This window comes from Fundulus heteroclitus, chromosome 20, assembly GCF_011125445.2.
Source record: "Fundulus heteroclitus isolate FHET01 chromosome 20, MU-UCD_Fhet_4.1, whole genome shotgun sequence".
NCBI classification, from domain to species: Eukaryota; Metazoa; Chordata; class Actinopteri; order Cyprinodontiformes; family Fundulidae; genus Fundulus; species Fundulus heteroclitus.
The window spans coordinates 36,201,219-36,219,546 of NC_046380.1; the positions used below are offsets into that span (position 1 = coordinate 36,201,219).

Consider the following 18,328-nt stretch of genomic DNA (forward strand, 5'->3'; position numbering starts at 1 on the left):
CTGGCATGATAAGTCCTGTCTGAATAGTGTAGTCAGTCAGCAATTCCACAATCCTTTCCTTGACATGAGGTATAAGCACAGCCATGTGAATTTCCGTCATGTAATGACAGCGGAGTTAAAGGCTGTCTGAAGTCGGCACAGCGGTCCAGAGCTCCTTTCCTCCCCACCATGGAGTTCTGACTTCGGATGGAGCCGTGGATTTTGCAACATGTGACGGGGTTTCTCCCTGGATCCCCATCAACTGACCAGCCTCCGTGTCCCTGCTGAAGAATTCCCCCAGCATGATGCCACCACCACCATGTTTTCCTCCACACATGCTTTTTGCAGGTCAAAAATGAGCATTTTGATGTAATATAATTGAAACACCAGCCTTTTTGCTGCCTTCCACCTACTTTAAACAGGACATTGTGTACCGTTATTTTCTACTGTTCCACGAAGGACAGATTCATGGAGTCTATGACTATAATGTTTATCAAACAGTTAGATGTGTGCTGAGATTAAACAACACACAGGAATGCTTTTTTCCAGTTGACTTTTAAAGGCAGGGGGATACGCTTCTTTTTTTTTTTGAATGATGGTTATCAAATTAAAGGTGGCTGGATACTAAAAGAGTACACTTCAAATTTTATTAATAAAAATTCTAAAAAGCATATGCTTTTTCAGGGACGTCAAAGATACGAAACAAGCAGATATAGTAAAAAGCCTTTTTCTCACTATAGTCTTTCAATTCGAATGAGTCGGTTTATGGAGTATAACTATTCCTTTAATGAGAAAAAAACACATGAAATATGAGTAGAGAAAACAAAGCAATTTAAACAACTCAAGTATGAACATCCCAATCCTAAAAGTCAAACTAAGAAACAATAATTATGAGCAAAAATAATCACAGGTTAAGTCCACCTTGTGTATTCTGAGCTGCTGTAAAGTACTTCAATCTCTGTTATTAAAGCTACTTAGTGCAAAACATATACATCCAGTATTAAAGAACAGTAAGAATAACGCAACAATTGAAAACCTCCAAACAGGATTTACAGACAGACCTGAAAAGACGACTGCACTCACATTGTTTCTGTTCAGTGGAGGACAATAGACTAAACTTTATCATTCAATACTTGCCGATCATAAAGCTCTTCACCAGCTTTTAGACTCTGCAAAAGACTTTCATCGTTACCGTCAACGTATTTATTGCTACAACATAGTCACTTGTTTAACACTGAAGTTTCGGTCCAACCGTCTCTCTCGGTCATTTTTGGTTCCTCCGAACGGGCCGACCACACATCCTGGATTTTCTTCGGGCACCACACAAACTGGCTTTTAGGCTCGTAGTGCTCGTAGGCAAAATGGAGAAGCTTCCTGCGCTCTCGCTTGTCAAGGACGGCGAACACGAAGTAGTTCAGGGCGCTCTCCTTGACGTTTGGAAGTTCCTTGTTGACGAGAGTCTCCTCCAGGAAGAACCGAACCAGAGGGGCTTGGTAGTGAGGGTATCCAAGAGTTCCCAGGCACTTCAGGATGCGGGTGATGCGCAAGTTGTTGTGCGTGTGTCTAAAAAGCATCAAGATTAAAAACTCAAGCTGTAGTTTAAGAACCCAGAAATCTGTTTTTCTGTAAAGTGCAAAAATGGCTCACCTGTTTAGATTCTCGAACCTCTCCATCCAGTTGTCTGCTCTTATCAGCTCTGCTGTTCCGTCTTTAAACGCGATGCCATAAAAATCCAACATGAGCTTGTAAGACTCCAGCAGATTTTCCTTTGCTACGTCACTACGACGAAACTCCTGCAGGAAATGCAAACATTCTGTGGGAACCTGTTTGACGCTCGTTTCTCTTCAGATAGTATCCTTTTTAAGAATTACCTCAATTTCCTTTCTTGTTAGGATTTTGGCTTCGTAGTTCATCCCTGGCTCTTGCAGAGGAAACAGCCTTTCAGGAGAAAACCGATTACAAGCTGGAACTAAAGCTTTCCCTTTCCATTTTTACACTGGGTAGGAACTCACCACTGGATAAAGGTGTGCACACGTTCCAGCTGGTTATATTTTCCCTTCCAGCTGTGGTGGAAATCCTTAATGTAGACACCTGAAAACAAACGCAAAGGTTAGCACATGTAAATTAGTTTTTAAATAGATTAAAGTAATCAGATGGGTTAGAAGGTTTTCTGTAGCAGGGTCAAGAAGCTGCATGCATGCAGTAATGCATTGTTTTACCAAACCACATTGCTGAATTAAGATATATTTTCTGAGTCAGCTTTAGCTTATAATTAAGCTGTTTGTATACTCTGCATTTTATTGCAGAGTATATATTTATTAAGAACCCTAACTAGGGCTTGCACAATAGATAAAAAATACCGTGATGTGAAAAAGTATCCAAACGTATTTACCTGCTGACAGGTACAACTTTTTTTTTTTTTTGCTTTGCATTTTTCAAATGTTTTCATGTATTAAGAGAAAAACAACCTTATCCACATCAACATGAAAAGGTAACTGGTTTCATTGTTAAATCGGGAATTATCCTTGATTACGCCTGATTGCTGCCACACCTCAGCAAGCCAGGACTCACAGAACCCATGTGACAACATGAAGTAGGCTAAAAAAACTTAAAAAAGCGGGTTACGAACACATTTTAAGGCTTTTAGGGTGCCAGTCATGCAGTCATGCTCTAAAATCCTTCTATTGTGGCTGATTTGACAACATTCAAATAAGAAAGGGCCCAAATTGCTCCCCAGTGACTCATTGCCAGTAATCACAGACACCTGATGGCAGATGTGTGGCAACCAGTTAGTAGGTTTGGGGGTCACTTTGTCACATTGGGGGCCAGGTTGATTTTCGTTTTCTCCTCATAATAAATGAAAGCCTCATTTGAAAATTGCTTCATGTATTTGCTCAATTAACCGTTGCCTGATATGATTTGTTTTTGTTTCTGAAACGTGTGTCAAAAAAGCAATAACCGAATCTATCTTTTAAGAGGGCGAATACTTTATCCACAGGACTGCATTTTTTTAAAATGTTGTGGCATTAGTGGCCCTTATTTGCAAGTTGACCGACAGGAAACAGGGTTGAGAGAGAGGAGGAAATGCAGGAAAGTCCACGGGCCAGGACTCGAACCCAGGTTAGCTGCATCGAGGTCCGGATGCGGGTTTACATTTGTAATTGAGATTTTTTTTTTTATAGTAGTGACTAATAATACAATCAAAATCACAAACCCATTATTTTAAAATCAGCTTGACATAAATACAACACAACAAATTCAGGATATTACAATTTAATTTGTTATTCCCACATTTTAGGCTGTAAACATGAAATCTTTCATGTGGTACACACTCTAGACAAGATGAAGGTGCAATAATATAAATAAATATTTCCTTTATAGTCCCTGTGTTTAACCCATCCCTTAGGGAGCAGGGTGCTGCCAACACCGAGTGGCGCCTGGGGAGCAACCTGTGGTCAAGGGTCTTGCTCATGGACCCAGAAAGACAGACTGAGTTTCACACCGTTCCAAATGTTAATTGGAATTGTGTCTCTGCTCTGTCCTTTCTAACCTCCAGTCGGTTGAGACAGATGACCGTTCGCACTGAGCCTGGTCCTGCTGGAGGTTTTTCCTTCCTGTTAAAGGGGAGTTTTCCTCTCCACTGTCGCTTCATGCTTGCTCAGTATGAGGGATTGCTGCAAAGCCATCAACAATGCAGACGACTCTTCCTGTGGCTCTACACTCTTTCAGGAGGAGTGAATGCTGCTTGTCAAGACTTTGATGCAATCAATTGGATTACCTTAGATAGGAAACTTTTTGACCAATCTGTATGATTTGATTGACTTTGACTTTGTAAAGTGCCTTGAGACGACATGTATCATGAATTGGCGCTATATAAATAAAATTGAATTGAATGCAATTGAATAGTTCAGGTCTAAAATTGCTGTTCAAATGTTTCTACTATGGAATTGCTGTCAGGAAATACTGTCTAAGCTTTTCTGATTTTCCACATCACTTTTCCTGTCATCATTGTTATCACAACCATCATAGGGTTAGTGGCAGGCTTACCGTCTGGTAAAGAGGGCGTCTTCCCAAGGTAAAAGCTCAGATTGGGCATGGTATGCTGTTCACGAAACAAGAATTTCATTTAGATTTTTCTTTTTAAATATTATAAGAAAAATCACTTTAGAACAGGTGAATTTGTACATACCAGTTCTTGTGGCTCTTCAGATTTTGTTGTACTATTCAGCTCCTATTGGGGAAAATAAGTTGCACGCTGATAGTACAAGGGCAGCAACAATGTGTTATTTTATGGGTATCAAACTTACGGTGGCTGTCCTGTATTCCTGCAATATGACGTTGGTGGCATTCCTGTATTTCTGCATGTCTCTTGCAGCATTTTGAAACCTGCTGAAATTGTTCTGAAAAAGAAAACATTGTCGCATCATTCTATCAGCACTTGTCTCAAGCTCTCCATATGTGCTTTGTGAAAAAAATATACAACCAGGAATATAAAAGCACGCTAAAAATGTATTTTCCAGATTAAGTTCCACTGAAGTTATTTTAATCAGGCACGATGCAATACAATATAGGCCACTCTCATTAATGGTTAAATGATAGCAAATAATTGAGTAATTAGAATTAGTCAGAACCATGGTAACTTTTACTAGGTCCTATTTAAAGGGAAGTCATCATAGATAGCTCCTACTTTCCCAGCCAGAATTCTCCCCTCAGGAGATGTTGATGTTTTTTTTTCAACTGAGAACTCTTTTTGTGTTCAGAAGTTGGATTTTCTGGGTTCCCAGTCGGAATTATGACAAGAGCGCATGTTGGAGTTGCAATTACAACTTGGAAAGTAGCAGCTCCCAGAGAAATGGCACGTTCTCTTCATGCTCAGACGTCTGATATTCCCAGTTTCCAGTTAAAACCAAACAAACAAACAAACATAAAACGTGCCTTAAAGTCAGAATTTTCCCTCAGAAGGACAAGGCTCGCCGAGTTGACCCGAATTCAGGATCCAGTATGGCTGCACCAACGCAGAATGTAGTGCGCAACAAAGCACCTTTACAGTTTGTCTCTCGTTAAACCAGTAGCACTCATAGTGCTTTAAGATATCTACTTATGAACATCTTCCTTTATGTTTTAGCACATAAAATGCAGAGAAATCTTGGTGCTTTTTATGACTAATAGTAATTAGCCCCAAAACAAAGAGAAAATCCTGATGTTTCTCTACTTGTAATCAGAAGGCTCTCAATTGGGTGCATCACTCCCAGCTACGAGTTCTGAGTTTTGTTGCATTCCATTTGGAGTCGGAACTCCGAAATCCCGGTTTCCGATCGGAAAACAAACTGTGGAAGTGGGCAATGGTATCCAAACTTTTAAACTGAACTGACATGCTTCTTTTCTGTATTCATTTTTCTCATAACGGATTCGTTATAGAAGGGCCTTAATACATTTTTTTAATTTATTTATTTTTATTGTGAATGTAATGTGACATGCTTCTTTTATGCATTTGTCTTTCTTATAATGGAATTTTTTATAGCAGTGTTCTCATGTGTGAACACAGTGTGACAGCCATGGTTGGGACTATGTAGCAGCCAGAGTCAGTAACCAAGACAAATTTCCTTTGGGACAATAAAGTTCATCATCATCATCATCATCATGTAGCGGCTGAAACTCTGAACCGAACAAATGAAAAGTGGTGTTTGCATTTGGAGAGTACAGCTTTAAAGGACGTTTATAAGAGATACTATGAACAAAACAACAGCTTTTCTGGCCGTCGCCATATTGGAATGCTAACCTTTTGTGTTTTATTTTGGAATCCCAACTTTTTTAACTGGAACGCCTTTTACTCGCGTTTACACCATTCCCATCTCCTATTTTTGATTTCTGAAGCAAATGGAATGTCCAATATGGCTGCTGTGCATGGAGAATGTAGCGGATGGATTGAGAGAAACATATTTGTTTTGGTGGTAGTAGTAAGCACCAAAGCAAAAAGACCCATCCCAGCGTTGGCCAACTTGGAGCTATGCTCTGAACCTGTGTGGCATTGTCACTCCCAGTGCCATTGTCCATGTGTGTTTCCCTCATCTAATGACGTCAGAGTTAAAGGCTGTCCGAAATCAGCACAGCGGTCAGAAGCTCCTTTCCTGCCTACCAGAGAGTTCTTACTGTACATCCCATAACAGGTAAGGAGCAGGAGTTAGGAGTGGGCGCTATAGGATGTATAATTAAAGGCATTCGGATGGAGCCAAGTTCTCTGAATCTCCGACAGGAAAGTCCAACTTTAGCTGCCAGTTGACTTTTCTAATCGGAAGCTGGGATTTCCGAGTTCTGACTGCAAATGGACCCCGCCTGTCGCCCATTGACAGCTGGAGACAGGCACAGGCACCCCTCACGACCCCAGTAGGGATAGATGTGTTAGAAAATGGATAAATGGATGGATGGATGGATGGATGGATGGATGGATGGATAGATAGATAGATAGATAGATAGATAGATAGATAGATAGATAGATAGATAGATAGATAGATAGATAGATAGATAGATAGATAGATAGATAGATAGATAGATAGATAGATAGATAGATAGACTGCAAATGGAATGCCACATAACACCCGGATTCCTCAGAGAGAACTACAAATAGAGAAATATTTCACAACAACAGCCTAAAAACTCATTTAAAATTGATAAAGTCATGAGTGAACAAATTACATGCAAATTTAATATTTAACTAGTTTATGACTCAGATTGTGAAACTTTGGCCTATAGGCTACTGCATTTTTTAAGACTAACAATGAGGCTAATCAAACACGACATGTGACTTCAGACGGTATTTTCCAATCCGAAATGTTAATTAAAATCTACCTGAACTAAATGATTGCAGATCATTAAACCACCTTTATAGGGGGAAGTCCACCACTGTGTTTTATCAGTGCAGGAATGCAGAGGATCGGCCTAAAGGGATTTATATCCAGGCGTTTAATAATAAACCTGTGGTCCTACTCACATTTCTGAGCCCTCCAGAATATCTGGCCCTCTTAGGTTGGGAGCTCTCCCCCGGCTCCGTCTCCCAGGACGAATCATATTCGCAGTAAAACTCGTCTGCCTGGTCGGCTTTGTATTCATCTCCGGTGAAGTCGTCCTCGGTCCCCGTTTCCTCGTCCGAAGCGCTTCCGCTCCTCGTCCACCAAGGCAGCGGCAGTCTAGGGAGGAACCGAACACCTGGGAACGAAGTCACCCAGCGCCATAGCGGATTGACCCCGTTAAACAGCCATCTGAAGAGGGTAAAAACGAGGTCCACAAAGCCGGGCATTTTGCGTCGTATGCGGAGACACAGGTTCAGCGCACTCCCCATGAGAGGCGCTCACATCAGTTTCACTTTCTCCCTTCACTCCGCAGAAATCGAAACTTTGTTAACGAATAACTCCCAGAAACGAACCGGTCTAGCACGCGGCATTTGTTTCACTGAGTGCCTCGTTGTTCTGCAATTAAGGCAGTTGCATTGAATCCAGTTGCATTTTAATGCATGCACTCAAGAGAGCCTTTTAATTATATATGAGAATGATATACAGGTGCATCTCAATACATTAGAATATTATCAAAAAGTAATTTATTTAGGGCGAGTAGTCAGCCCACAGTGAGCAGCTGACAAGGACTCCTGACTAAATAAGTACATAATTGTCTATTTATTTTTTTTGTATGATATCCTTTAGAATAGGCCAGGGGTGCAAACTTGTTGGCATATATGGGCCGAAATTCTGAAGTCAAAAGAACTAAAAAAAAAATGGATAATAACGATAAAAAAAACTAAAACAGAAATAACGTGATTTTATTTTACTTGCTTTACAAAATATGATAACTTTAATTAAACTAATCAGATTTTCTGAAGGAAGAGGATGTTAAATCCCTGTAGATCCAAAATTAAAAATAGATTTTGCACATTTGCTTTATTAAAAGATGGTCACCTGTTAGACTTGAACTTTGAAAAACAAAAAAAAAAAAAAGGAATTGGGCCCAATTCAAATTGCATTTAGCTAATTTTACTAAATGATTTGAAAAAAACTTTTAATGCACAAACATTTGCATCTGAGTTAATCAGACAGATGTGGTCGTATTTATTATGAAATGAAATAGAATGTAAAAAGTGTGGTTATTAAAACATGAATACATTGTGTTTTACCCAACATTTTCTGTTGTAACATCTTAACCCGTCTGTATTAATTTTACCCTAATAAAAATAAAACGTCTCCATCTCCATCAGCCAAATCTTCCCAGTAGACCAAATCTTTCCTGAAATGCAGTTGGGGGGCACACAAAATCAGTCCAGGGGCCACAAATGGCCCCGTCCGCACCTTGGACGTGCTTGGAATAGGCTAACGTTTTGTTAGATGAAAGAATCATGAATCATGTGTGTGAAACAATCTCCACTAGCAGCTGACATGCAACTTAATCGCCGCTTTCCCTGCATAAAAGCTGGTCTCATATTGCTAAGGCCCAGGGGCGGTTCTAGACAGGGGCCAACAGGGGCCCATGCCCCTGTAGAAATGGCCCTGGCCCCTGTTATGGCTCCTGTACTAAAAGCATGATGTTAAATAAACTTCTCATAATTATTTGCAATGGCAAAGAAACCATAACTGATTGGTCACTTTGACCAATATTATTTTTTACCTATACAGCTTTACTCTAAAAAGAATTTAAAACTTAAGATGTTTCACATTTAGCTTTAGCCGTATTGAGCAGGGGGCAAAGTTTTCAACTGCTAGATCAGGGGTCTGAAACCTGCAGTTCCAGAGCCACAAGTGACTCACTTAATATTATTACGCAGTTAAATATTGCCGTTTTATTGTTTTTAATTTTTTTTGTTCTGTGCCCCTGTGAAAAAACACTGGCCCCACCTTGGCCCCCCTGGTAAATTTGGTCTAGAACCGCCCCTGCTAAGGCCTAAAAGAAAGCAAAGATCTGGACCCAACAGAGAGCTAACGCACACCCAGAAAGCTCAGTCAGTCATGATGCTTTCACTAAAGTAATTATAGGTGGTGTTAAACTGCATGACAGTTTTTGGTGACAGTTTGGTGAGTTGTGACGGGTATATAGTGCTAACGGAGTCCTGATTTTTCCAAGGGGTCACATTTGTAACTGTGACATCAGTGGAGGTCCTGAACTCAGTTCATCTAGAGATGCACCAATCATTCTGCCAGGGGTCCGAATCACAGGACTTCCCGTTCCTCTGCAGGTAAGATAATAAAATAACAATAAAAGTTTCTTCTACTCATTAAATGCACTGACATTTTCTTAGGGATGTAAATGAATAAACCACGAGCAAGTCCTTTGCTGCAAAAAAAAAAAAAAATTTAAACTTGATTAGGCAACTTAGAGCACCTGCCTCTCCACTCATTCTTCAGGCTAGGGGACATTCATTTATAAATGAAATGCAAGATGTACTTTAAGCTGAAAGGAGTATTTTTGAGTCCTTTTCTCTGTAGCCCAGGTAAAATACCTGTGACGTTCTCTCTGGTTGAGGGGTGATTTAATATGAGGAATATGACAGCTGTCGTCCATGTTTTGGATCGGTCTTTGTGGGTTGTAGAACAGATCAGTATCCCTCTGTCATGAATTAGCTGTCTTCACCCTGCTACTTGAATAAAACCTTATGGACCAAAGCTGCCTGTCCACTGAAAGGCAGGAAATAATGTGGAAATAACGGCTTTATGGCAAGGAAAACAGGGAGCAGCAGGTGATGAGCGAAGGAGATACTTCAGCTCATCCTACAAAAAAACAACAACAAAAAAACAAAGAAAATGCTTTAGATAAATACCAACTTTTGTAAAATAAATAACTGATACATTTTGGCCTTAAAAATGCATAGCCGCCCTTATGAAAAAGGCTCTGGAGCATCCATCTTACATTTTTCTATGACATCAGTGTAATATTTTGCACATCTTCTTTCAGTCCTAAAAGTAAGAGTAGGAAATCAACTGTAGTCTGCGCTTCTGAAACAAATGCCTGCACCAGTCTAATTACACAAATGAGCCTTCAGACCTTAATGAGCTGTGGCACCTGAAACATGCCATCAGTCAAGGAGTCAATTATTCAACTCCAACATGAGGGTAAACCCACACAGAGTATAGGGAAAAAGAGGCCAGTTGTTTCCACACACCTGGGTCTAAAATCTAGAGCACGCACAAACAAAGCGGCAAGGTTGCAAAAGAGAAGCATCCAAGTAGCTGAAGCAGACAGCAATGCATCAGGACAAAAAGCTAAAATAGGACTGGGTTAGAAGTAGGAAAGGCTTAACAAAATAAATGAAAAGATTTGATTGAAATTAGATGTTTTTGAGTGTACTGTAAAAATAGAACCGTCATTAGTAGCTAAACAATGTTGCAGCGGATTATAAGGGAAGCAGTGGTGGACCAAAGATTAGTGGATAAAACGTGGAATCTCTGTCTTGAATCTTTTCTAGCCGTGGAGATGATGTTAGAGTGTTTGTTCAGGTCCCTCCCACTGCAACGTATGAAGACAGCAAGCACATATCCTCAGTCTCTGATGGCTGGATGTTAGGTAAAGGAATAGGCCACCCACAACAACTGCATGGGGGGGATGTTGAGACATTCTTCAACAATGTCTTTGTTGCAGCAGTCATTAAATCAACTAGTTTTGAGTGTTATCTGTGACTTTCTTTGTTGTCAATTGTAGATGTGTGAGTAGCAGGGATTTAACATTTTAACCTATAGCGATCCGTCAATCAGAACTTATCTGTATGACGACTCTCTAACACCATCACCTAAGTCTTGAATCATTTATTCAACGCACCATCTTTTATGAATTGCAATATAGTTTATTTATTGAGGACTTGCTTTTAATTAAATACAGGCATCTAAAAATAATGATTAATAGAATTCAAATTCAAAAATACGTTATTTATCCCAAAGGGAAATTAAATCTCGATGTAACTCATTTTGTCAAGGAGTTATTATAGATGGTGATGGCTGTGGGCAGGAAAGATCTCCTGTAGCGGTCCGTTTTAAAACCTGAAGAAGCCTTTGACTGAAGAGACTGTTTCCTAATGACAATGTCATGAAAAGGATGTTCAGGACTGTCCAATAATTTTCTTGATTTTATGCAAAATCCTTCTTTGCATCATCGTCTCCAGAGGTTCCACAGTCGTCCCCAGAACAGAACCAGTCTTCTTTATCAGTTTGTTGAGCCTTTTCGGGTCCCTGGCTCTGATGTTGCTGCCCCGACAAATGATAGCAGAGGAGACGCTCTCAACAACAGACTTATAGAAGATATGCAGCATCTTGCTGCAAACCTTGAAGGGCCTAAGCTTCCTAAAAAAAGTACAGTCTGCTCTGTCCTTTCTTGTAGATGGCTTCGCTGTTGAGTCTCCAGTCCAGTCTGTTGTCCAGATGAACACCGAGGTATTCATATTCCTCCACCACCTCCACATCTTCTCTCATGATGGAAATTGGGTTTGATGTAATCCTGTTTCTCCTGAAATCTACAATCATCTCCTTTGTTGTATCCACATTCAGAATGAGATGATTGCTTCCACACCACGCCACAAAGCAGTCCACCAGCTCTCTGTACTCAGCTTCCTGTCCATCTCTGATACACCCAATGACTGCAGAGTCATCTGAGTATTTCTGTAGATGACAGAGGTCAGACTTGTGCTGAAAGTCTGAAGTGTACAGACTCAAAATGAACGGTGAGAGTACAGTCCCCTGTGGTGCTCCTGTGCTGCTGACTACCTGGTTAGACACACAGTCCCTCAGTCTCACAAACTTTGGTCTGTTTGTCATTGATCCAGGTGATTGTTGAGGCCTCCACCTGCATCCTCTGGAGTTTCTGATAAAGCAAATCATAAACAATCATAAACAAGCATGTGGCCCTTTATTTAATTAAGGTGTGAAACTCTTCATGTTTGCTCATTTACACAAAATGGGTTCATTTTACGATTAATTGAGAAAATGATGACTATTTAATGACTCTAGTCAGTCTAAGTAAACAGTAAAGAGCAGGATAACTTAAGTCCACTGACATTCTGACACCATCAACCACGGCTTCACCACTAATGACCCTCCTATGACACCTCCTAACTTTTGCACCTAGGAGATATTGATCTGCAATGCATGAACATGTTTCGTTTCTATCTATGAGACAAAAATACTCCGTGTCCTCATACTTTATGGTCCTCATAACCACATTTCTTATCTCGTGTGCTGCCCCCAGGTACTATCTATGTAAAGATAGCATCATGTTTACAGTATGTCTCACTGCCTCATTTTCTATGAAAATAGCACACAGAGGGATGAGCGTGGAGGCTCCAGTCAGTGAACATCCTGCTCTTGATGTCTTCCTGTGGAAGATAAAGGGATGGTCGAACTTTCCTGTGTGTGGAGCTGAGAGATACCAGATAACAAAGCATCATCGCTTTGTCAATAGAGCTGTTAAACTGAAAGCCCTTTGTGGTTATTGCTGGCTACAAAGATGAAATGATCTTGCTGCTTATGACTGTAAAAAACAACAACTTTAATGTATGATTTCTGTCCTAAAGTCAGAAGTGCAAAAACACAGCAGCTCTTAAATCATCCTGATGTATTTGAAAATGTTTAACTGCAGTTTATAATGATGATGTATTTGATACGTGGTATAATCACGATACACACAACTGCATAATTTTTGTAAAAAAAACAACAACAATAAATGGGTGGGTGCACAAGTTGGAATTTGTATATTGGTTAAATCACCCAGAACAAGTTGTAGAGAAACCAGATGCTTTTTGCAGACGTTAAGAAGCTTCCAGCATCTTTCTGGTTGGATATTTGATGCCTCTTCTTGGAAGAACTGAAAAAGCTTCTTTAAATTGATTAGCATCCTGACACAGAAGTGGCTTTTAAGCATAGCCCATAAATTTTCAACAGAATTGAAGCTAGGCCCATTCAGCCTGCTTTATTCATTCCAAAAGCCTTTTTGATGTGTTTGGGATGATTGTTGGGCATGGACAGCACACAATCTAAGTTTTAAATGCTGAGTCAATGAATTGAATTCAAGGATATCCAAACAAACCGGCAGTCAGTGTTTCACGTTGCAAGCTACGTGAAAGACTGACTGCACCCTAAAGCAAACAGCTGTTCGTACCAACCTTGGCAGTAGGGTGGCCGACAGGGGTAAACGCGCAGCAAATAACTCAACGCGTTACAAACGGCCAAATGAAAAACACAACACAAAAAACAACAACAAGAAATAAAAATAAATGCAACAGAAAAACACTGCTAAAGAAAAATTGTGCATGTACCAAACACAACAGCAAGTTAAAAAAAAAAAAGATGCAAACTCGCCTCAAGGAAGCCGAAGTGCACCAGACCACAAGGGGGAGTCAATCGCCAACTTATATGACTTGTCTGGTGTCTGTTTTCTCCTTGCAGCCACCACCATTTATTTGTTTACAGCTACCATTACTTTATTAATTTGCTGTTGAATGTGAATATGATACCAGTATCAATATGTCGCATAACTACATAAAATTCAGGTAACAGTTTAGGGCAACGCCCCAGCATCTTGTTCTGACTTTATCCAGACTTTAAATAGACCCCTTAGAGACCTTAACTTCTTTTTTCATTCAGAGATGAACTTGCTTGTTTATTTTGGATGAGGCCTAACACCCCCCCCCCCCCCCCAGACATTCTCCTTTCAAATTTTCTCTGAGAGCAGAATCCACGTAACCTGACTCCGCCAGATAGATTTGCTTCGCATATCCATCTGGAAACCTTCCGTTGAAGTAATTTTGGGAAGGGGCGAAAATACTGGTTAGCTGATTGGCCTATGTTGGTGATAGACGGGCCAAATAAACCAATCAGATCAACGAAGCATATGACGTACTCGCCAACATGCTTCGTCAACGCTCGTAACAGAGCGACGACGAAAACACAACCACAAGCCAAGCTACTCTTGCTGCTGCAGGTAAAGGCTTGTTAGCTCAGCAAAGAAATACTCTGTAATTCCGATAAAACTTGCTCTATAGCCACGCTAACGCTAGTTTCATCGGCTGAAGCCGCCATGTTCTTTAGACTGAACTGTCGCGCTTCTCGTTGCGTCACACCTCAACCCGCCTCAAAGCCAACGCTGATTGGACGTTCGTTTGGTGAACGGCTCCAAATTTTCTTTAACGGAGAGTAGCCAGACTGATCGAGAAGGACCTCGCTGCAGCCTTGCGGAAAGGGGCGGGGACGGACCACTGTCAGTCCCATACCTTATATGGAAATGGGATTATTGCACTCCGGAAATGAAGGGGGCGCTATTTTCATTATCACTAGTACCTTAAAGAAGCGGAGTTGAGAAGTCGATTAAAAGAAGTAGAGGTTCTTCCACTGATGTTCGGCACACGATCCATAATGCAAAACCTACGAAGTCAGCAAAAGGTATTTTTACCTTCTTAAAACGTGTTTTCACATAGTAAATCATTTTTTAGATTAGGTTTAAAATATAATTAACAGCTGTAGACAAGTGAAATTCGTAATTTATACAGCGAAGGCTAACATGTAGCATAGATAATTATTTTCCTGCAGGGCACCATTAGATGGAATTTGTTTGTTATTTTAATCACACAGATCCACGCATCTATCTATTTGCAACATATTGATGTCCCCCTTGCTCATACAATGCCGATGAGTCGCACAAGGTACAGAACCATATAGCAAAAGCTGCTATGGCTCAACATAACGGTATGTAAAGTAACACTTGAAAAATATAAAATATTTTTTTTACATGCTTATCAGTTTTCAAGTGTTTTTCTTTTATTTTTAAATGTGTTTTTGGAACATGAATGTTACATTTCTGGAAAGTCAAATATTTTTTATAAACTAACAGCTGTCATCATATGTGGGTGTAGTACCCAGATGTGATGCTCTAATAACGAGTAGCACTGCTTCAATATATTTTTAATAAGTAACTGTGCAAAAAAACAAAAACAAAAATACACACAAGTAAGAGTAACAAAGTATTTTGTGAGATGGCTATTATTAAGTCCTGTTTTACTGATCATAATGTGCGATGTAATATTGCCCATTTATTTTAGCAGACATGAATAAAAATGAAGTTATGTACACTGTTCGGCATTTTCTAACCAAAAATGAAAAATATTATTACAAGAAAACAAATTAAGGTTAGAAGAAACCTAGCATGAACAACATTTATCTGTGTATCGTGTTTTATTTTTTTGTAGGTTAAAATGTGTTCTTCATTCAATTAAATTACACGCATTGGGTTGCGTATCAACAAATTTACTCAAGATTACAACATAAGGAAAAATAGACCTATTTTTTTTTATTTTTTTTGTCAAACGTTACAGAATAATTGAGTAAATCTAATTAGTTAATACCTGCCCTTGGCTGTTTGAGCAATATCACTTTTACAATTTCAATTAATTTTTTGCAGAATATATATCTGTTAACTGGAAGCCATTGTGACTTCTAAAATTAATTGTTAAATCCTACAAAGCAGTAACAATAAAGTTAAAAAATCTACAGTGATTAATTTCAAACATGCCTTTTTTATACCAATCATTTGTATATTTCCTGATGAGTACTAACCTTTTCCTTTTATGTCAGTAGCTATTACGATTTGTCCTTAAATTTACGTTAAAGTTAAATTTACAATGTGCAAATGACACTAAAACCCTAAATGATTTAAAACAAAAATTAAATTCATTATTTGGACAGCATTTTTTATACCATTAGAGATGGAAAGGATAAGATCTTCAGCGATATAAAGTATTAACTAGCGTTTAATGCTCTTCACCATGCAGGTGCAAAGGATATCGCCAATCTTACAGGTAAGATTCACTCATAATCACGTGTCATAGCTATTCTTCTGGTATGACTGTCTTGCAATGCACCTGTTTTATTATTTTTTTTATTTTCAGATGCCTTTGAATGGACTTGAAGCTGTTCTCCAGGAGGTGGTACTAGCACAGGGAGACACAGCTTACCTCACCCTGGCATGCCAAGACACACCTTGGCATCGACCTTCAAGTGCTTTGAAGCCATTGTGTCTGACCCAGTTTCCGGGAAGAAGACTCACTTTGCTTGGCTGGATGGTAAGGACCTTTGAATATTTTCACTTTAAACATGCAAAATTAGATTTGAACTACGTGAAATATATTTTTTATTAACAGGTGAGATCCACTGGGATAAATTTTAAGAGTCATTCAAAGCAGAAAATCGGATTCCTTTTGGGGTCGAAACGTGTTCTTCCTGCAACCGGCCATATAAAGACTGTGTGGGCTTCACCAGAAATGGAAGGGGAGTACCCTCGTTACTACTGTGATGCCATACCCGGACGCTGCCCTGAAAGTCAATAATGAATGAATCAGTTGTTTTCCATATTTCTGTTGTCACACATTGTTCGTTTTTTTTTTTTGTGTGTGTGACATGCCATTTTAAAACATTTCTGATGAAGCACATTTGCCTTTTAACTTGTGCGGTCATTCGTTTTGAGTTATTTCAATATTATGTAAATTTTTGAATGTTCTTTTTGTTGTAGCTCATTCATTCATTTAGTTTTCATAGAAATATTGTCGGTTCCAGAAAAAGTTACATTGTGGCTGTAAGATGTTCTAAAGAGAGTAGAACCAATAAAGTTATTGTAACTATACTGTAACAGCATTGTTTAACATTTTGATAATCTTGTTTTAAAAATTTGACATACAATCAAAGTTAATAACTTGCAATATTTTATATGTTTAAATAAAATGTTTCCTAAAATCTTTGAAAAATGACTGGAATCAATAGAAATTTTCTTTACAAATCCGACATACAGCTAAGTTGTTTATGTTTTACCAGTCAGAATTAGATTTTTTTGTGTGTAATAAAGCAAGCACAGAGAAAAACATTGTTCGGTTACATAGTCATATTGCAAACATATGATTAATGTATGCTGAACAAAGGTGGAGACCAGATGGAGGTGAGGAAAGCTCAGGTGAGGAGCAATTGCACACATCAAGCCGGACTTTATGAAGGGTGGAGGAGATGAGACCGCCGCCGTTAGGCTGGGACAGAGGTGCATGATCAAGTGATTCGCTGAGCAGATAAGATGAAGATAGTTATAGTTAGAATTTACACATTGGTTTAACTTATGTATCCAGTGACTTTATTCAAAAAGGTTTTCATATAGAAAAAAAACCCTCATCCACAGCGGATCATTCTCTCTGCCGGTTACCAGCACCATGTCTACTGACGGATTCCGAGCGCCAAAGATTATTTCTTGTCAAATAAACTTTCTAAAACCTATCTCTGTGTGAGTCTTTCCAGGTTGAAGCTACATTTAAAGTTTCAAATGAATCCCTTTTGGTTTAGCAAAAAGTGGATATTTAAGGTATTTGGAGCGCAGTTTATGAATCGATTGCAATTGGTAGAATTGATGTGGAAATTCTAAATGGAATAGTGGGACACCAATCAGTTTTATGTAGAAAAGTTTCCAATGAGACATTATGGTAAACAATGATAATAGTTGAGCCAGGTCGCCTGCAAAGAAGTATATCTTAGTTTTCGGAATGCCACTTGTTAGAAGTTCAAAAGTCATTTGGTTTGTTTGTAAATTGTATTCACAATGTGAATAATAAGAGAAATATTTGGCAAATAAACAGAACAAAAGTGCACTGTAAATGGACATACTAAATTGGACAAAATTGTTGTCTAAATGTCTTACCGACCAAACCTCTTTTCTATCTAGTCCTTATTAAATAAGGCAAAGGCTATTATATTTTAGATTTGAATTTATTTATTTCAAGAGTACCATTCAAACATCAAAATCTGTTATTCGAACTTCAGCACTAGCAAGTATTTGGTTATATCTGTTTTCTTACTCAACGCTGGAGATAGGCACCAACCACCCCCGCGACCCCATAAGGGATTAAGTGGGTCAGAAAATGGATGGATGGATGTTTTCTTAATCTGCGATGGACTGGGAATCTGTCCAGGATCCACCGCAGCAGCCCTAACGATCCCACTATAGGGATAGGTGTGGATGGATAAATGTGTTGTAAATGTAATGTACATTTGTCTCTAAAATATTAATTTGATTTATGGTTGGCAAACAAATGGCGTTATTAATATTATAATTATTATAACACGGCTGGTACAGGAAATAGTGTCACTGGCGCCCCCTTAATTTCCGGAGTGGAATGGTCCCATTTCCATATAAGGTATGGGACTGACAGTGGTCCGTCCCCGCCCCCTTTCCGCAGGCTGCAGCGAGGTGTACTTGGACTGATCTGCGAGTGAAACCTTGAAAGCTCGCGAGATCAGGATGGTCTCACGAGGCTAGAATCCACGGTCCAGTCAATTACAATGGACTGTCCTTGTCCTGCAGC

The 18,328-nt window shown here is 39.3% G+C and overlaps 1 protein-coding gene and 1 long non-coding RNA gene across 2 annotated transcripts; one reads left to right on the forward strand and one right to left on the reverse strand.

Moving 5' to 3' along the window:
• Nucleotides 1-653: 653 nt before the first annotated feature.
• On the reverse strand, nucleotides 654-7,599 carry LOC105922400 (opioid growth factor receptor). The gene is made up of 8 exons (XM_012858297.3): nucleotides 6,968-7,599; nucleotides 4,287-4,379; nucleotides 4,169-4,210; nucleotides 4,027-4,081; nucleotides 1,992-2,070; nucleotides 1,851-1,917; nucleotides 1,627-1,772; nucleotides 654-1,542 (listed from the first exon to the last, which is right to left on the reverse strand). The coding sequence occupies exons 1-8, from the start codon at nucleotides 7,313-7,315 to the stop codon at nucleotides 1,200-1,202; spliced, it is 1,173 nt and encodes a 390-aa protein (XP_012713751.2). The 5' UTR covers nucleotides 7,316-7,599; the 3' UTR covers nucleotides 654-1,199.
• Nucleotides 7,600-14,137: 6,538 nt separating this feature from the next.
• On the forward strand, nucleotides 14,138-16,735 carry LOC118567323. Its single transcript, XR_004933607.1, has 5 exons — nucleotides 14,138-14,378; nucleotides 14,568-14,681; nucleotides 15,764-15,790; nucleotides 15,881-16,054; nucleotides 16,133-16,735. It is a non-coding gene; the product is annotated as an uncharacterized LOC118567323 (long non-coding RNA).
• Nucleotides 16,736-18,328: the final 1,593 nt, after the last annotated feature.

Bases quoted from the DNA above. Each gene is read 5' to 3' on its own strand.
- LOC105922400 (XM_012858297.3), bottom strand. From the start codon at position 7,315: ATGGGGAGTGCGCTGAACCTGTGTCTCCGCATACGACGCAAAATGCCC. The intron at 4,082-4,168 runs GTATGTACAAAT...TTTCGTGAACAG, and splicing joins CTGAAGAGCCACAAGAACTG to CATACCATGCCCAATCTGAG. The intron at 1,543-1,626 runs GTGAGCCATTTT...GATGCTTTTTAG, and splicing joins AGGTTCGAGAATCTAAACAG to ACACACGCACAACAACTTGC.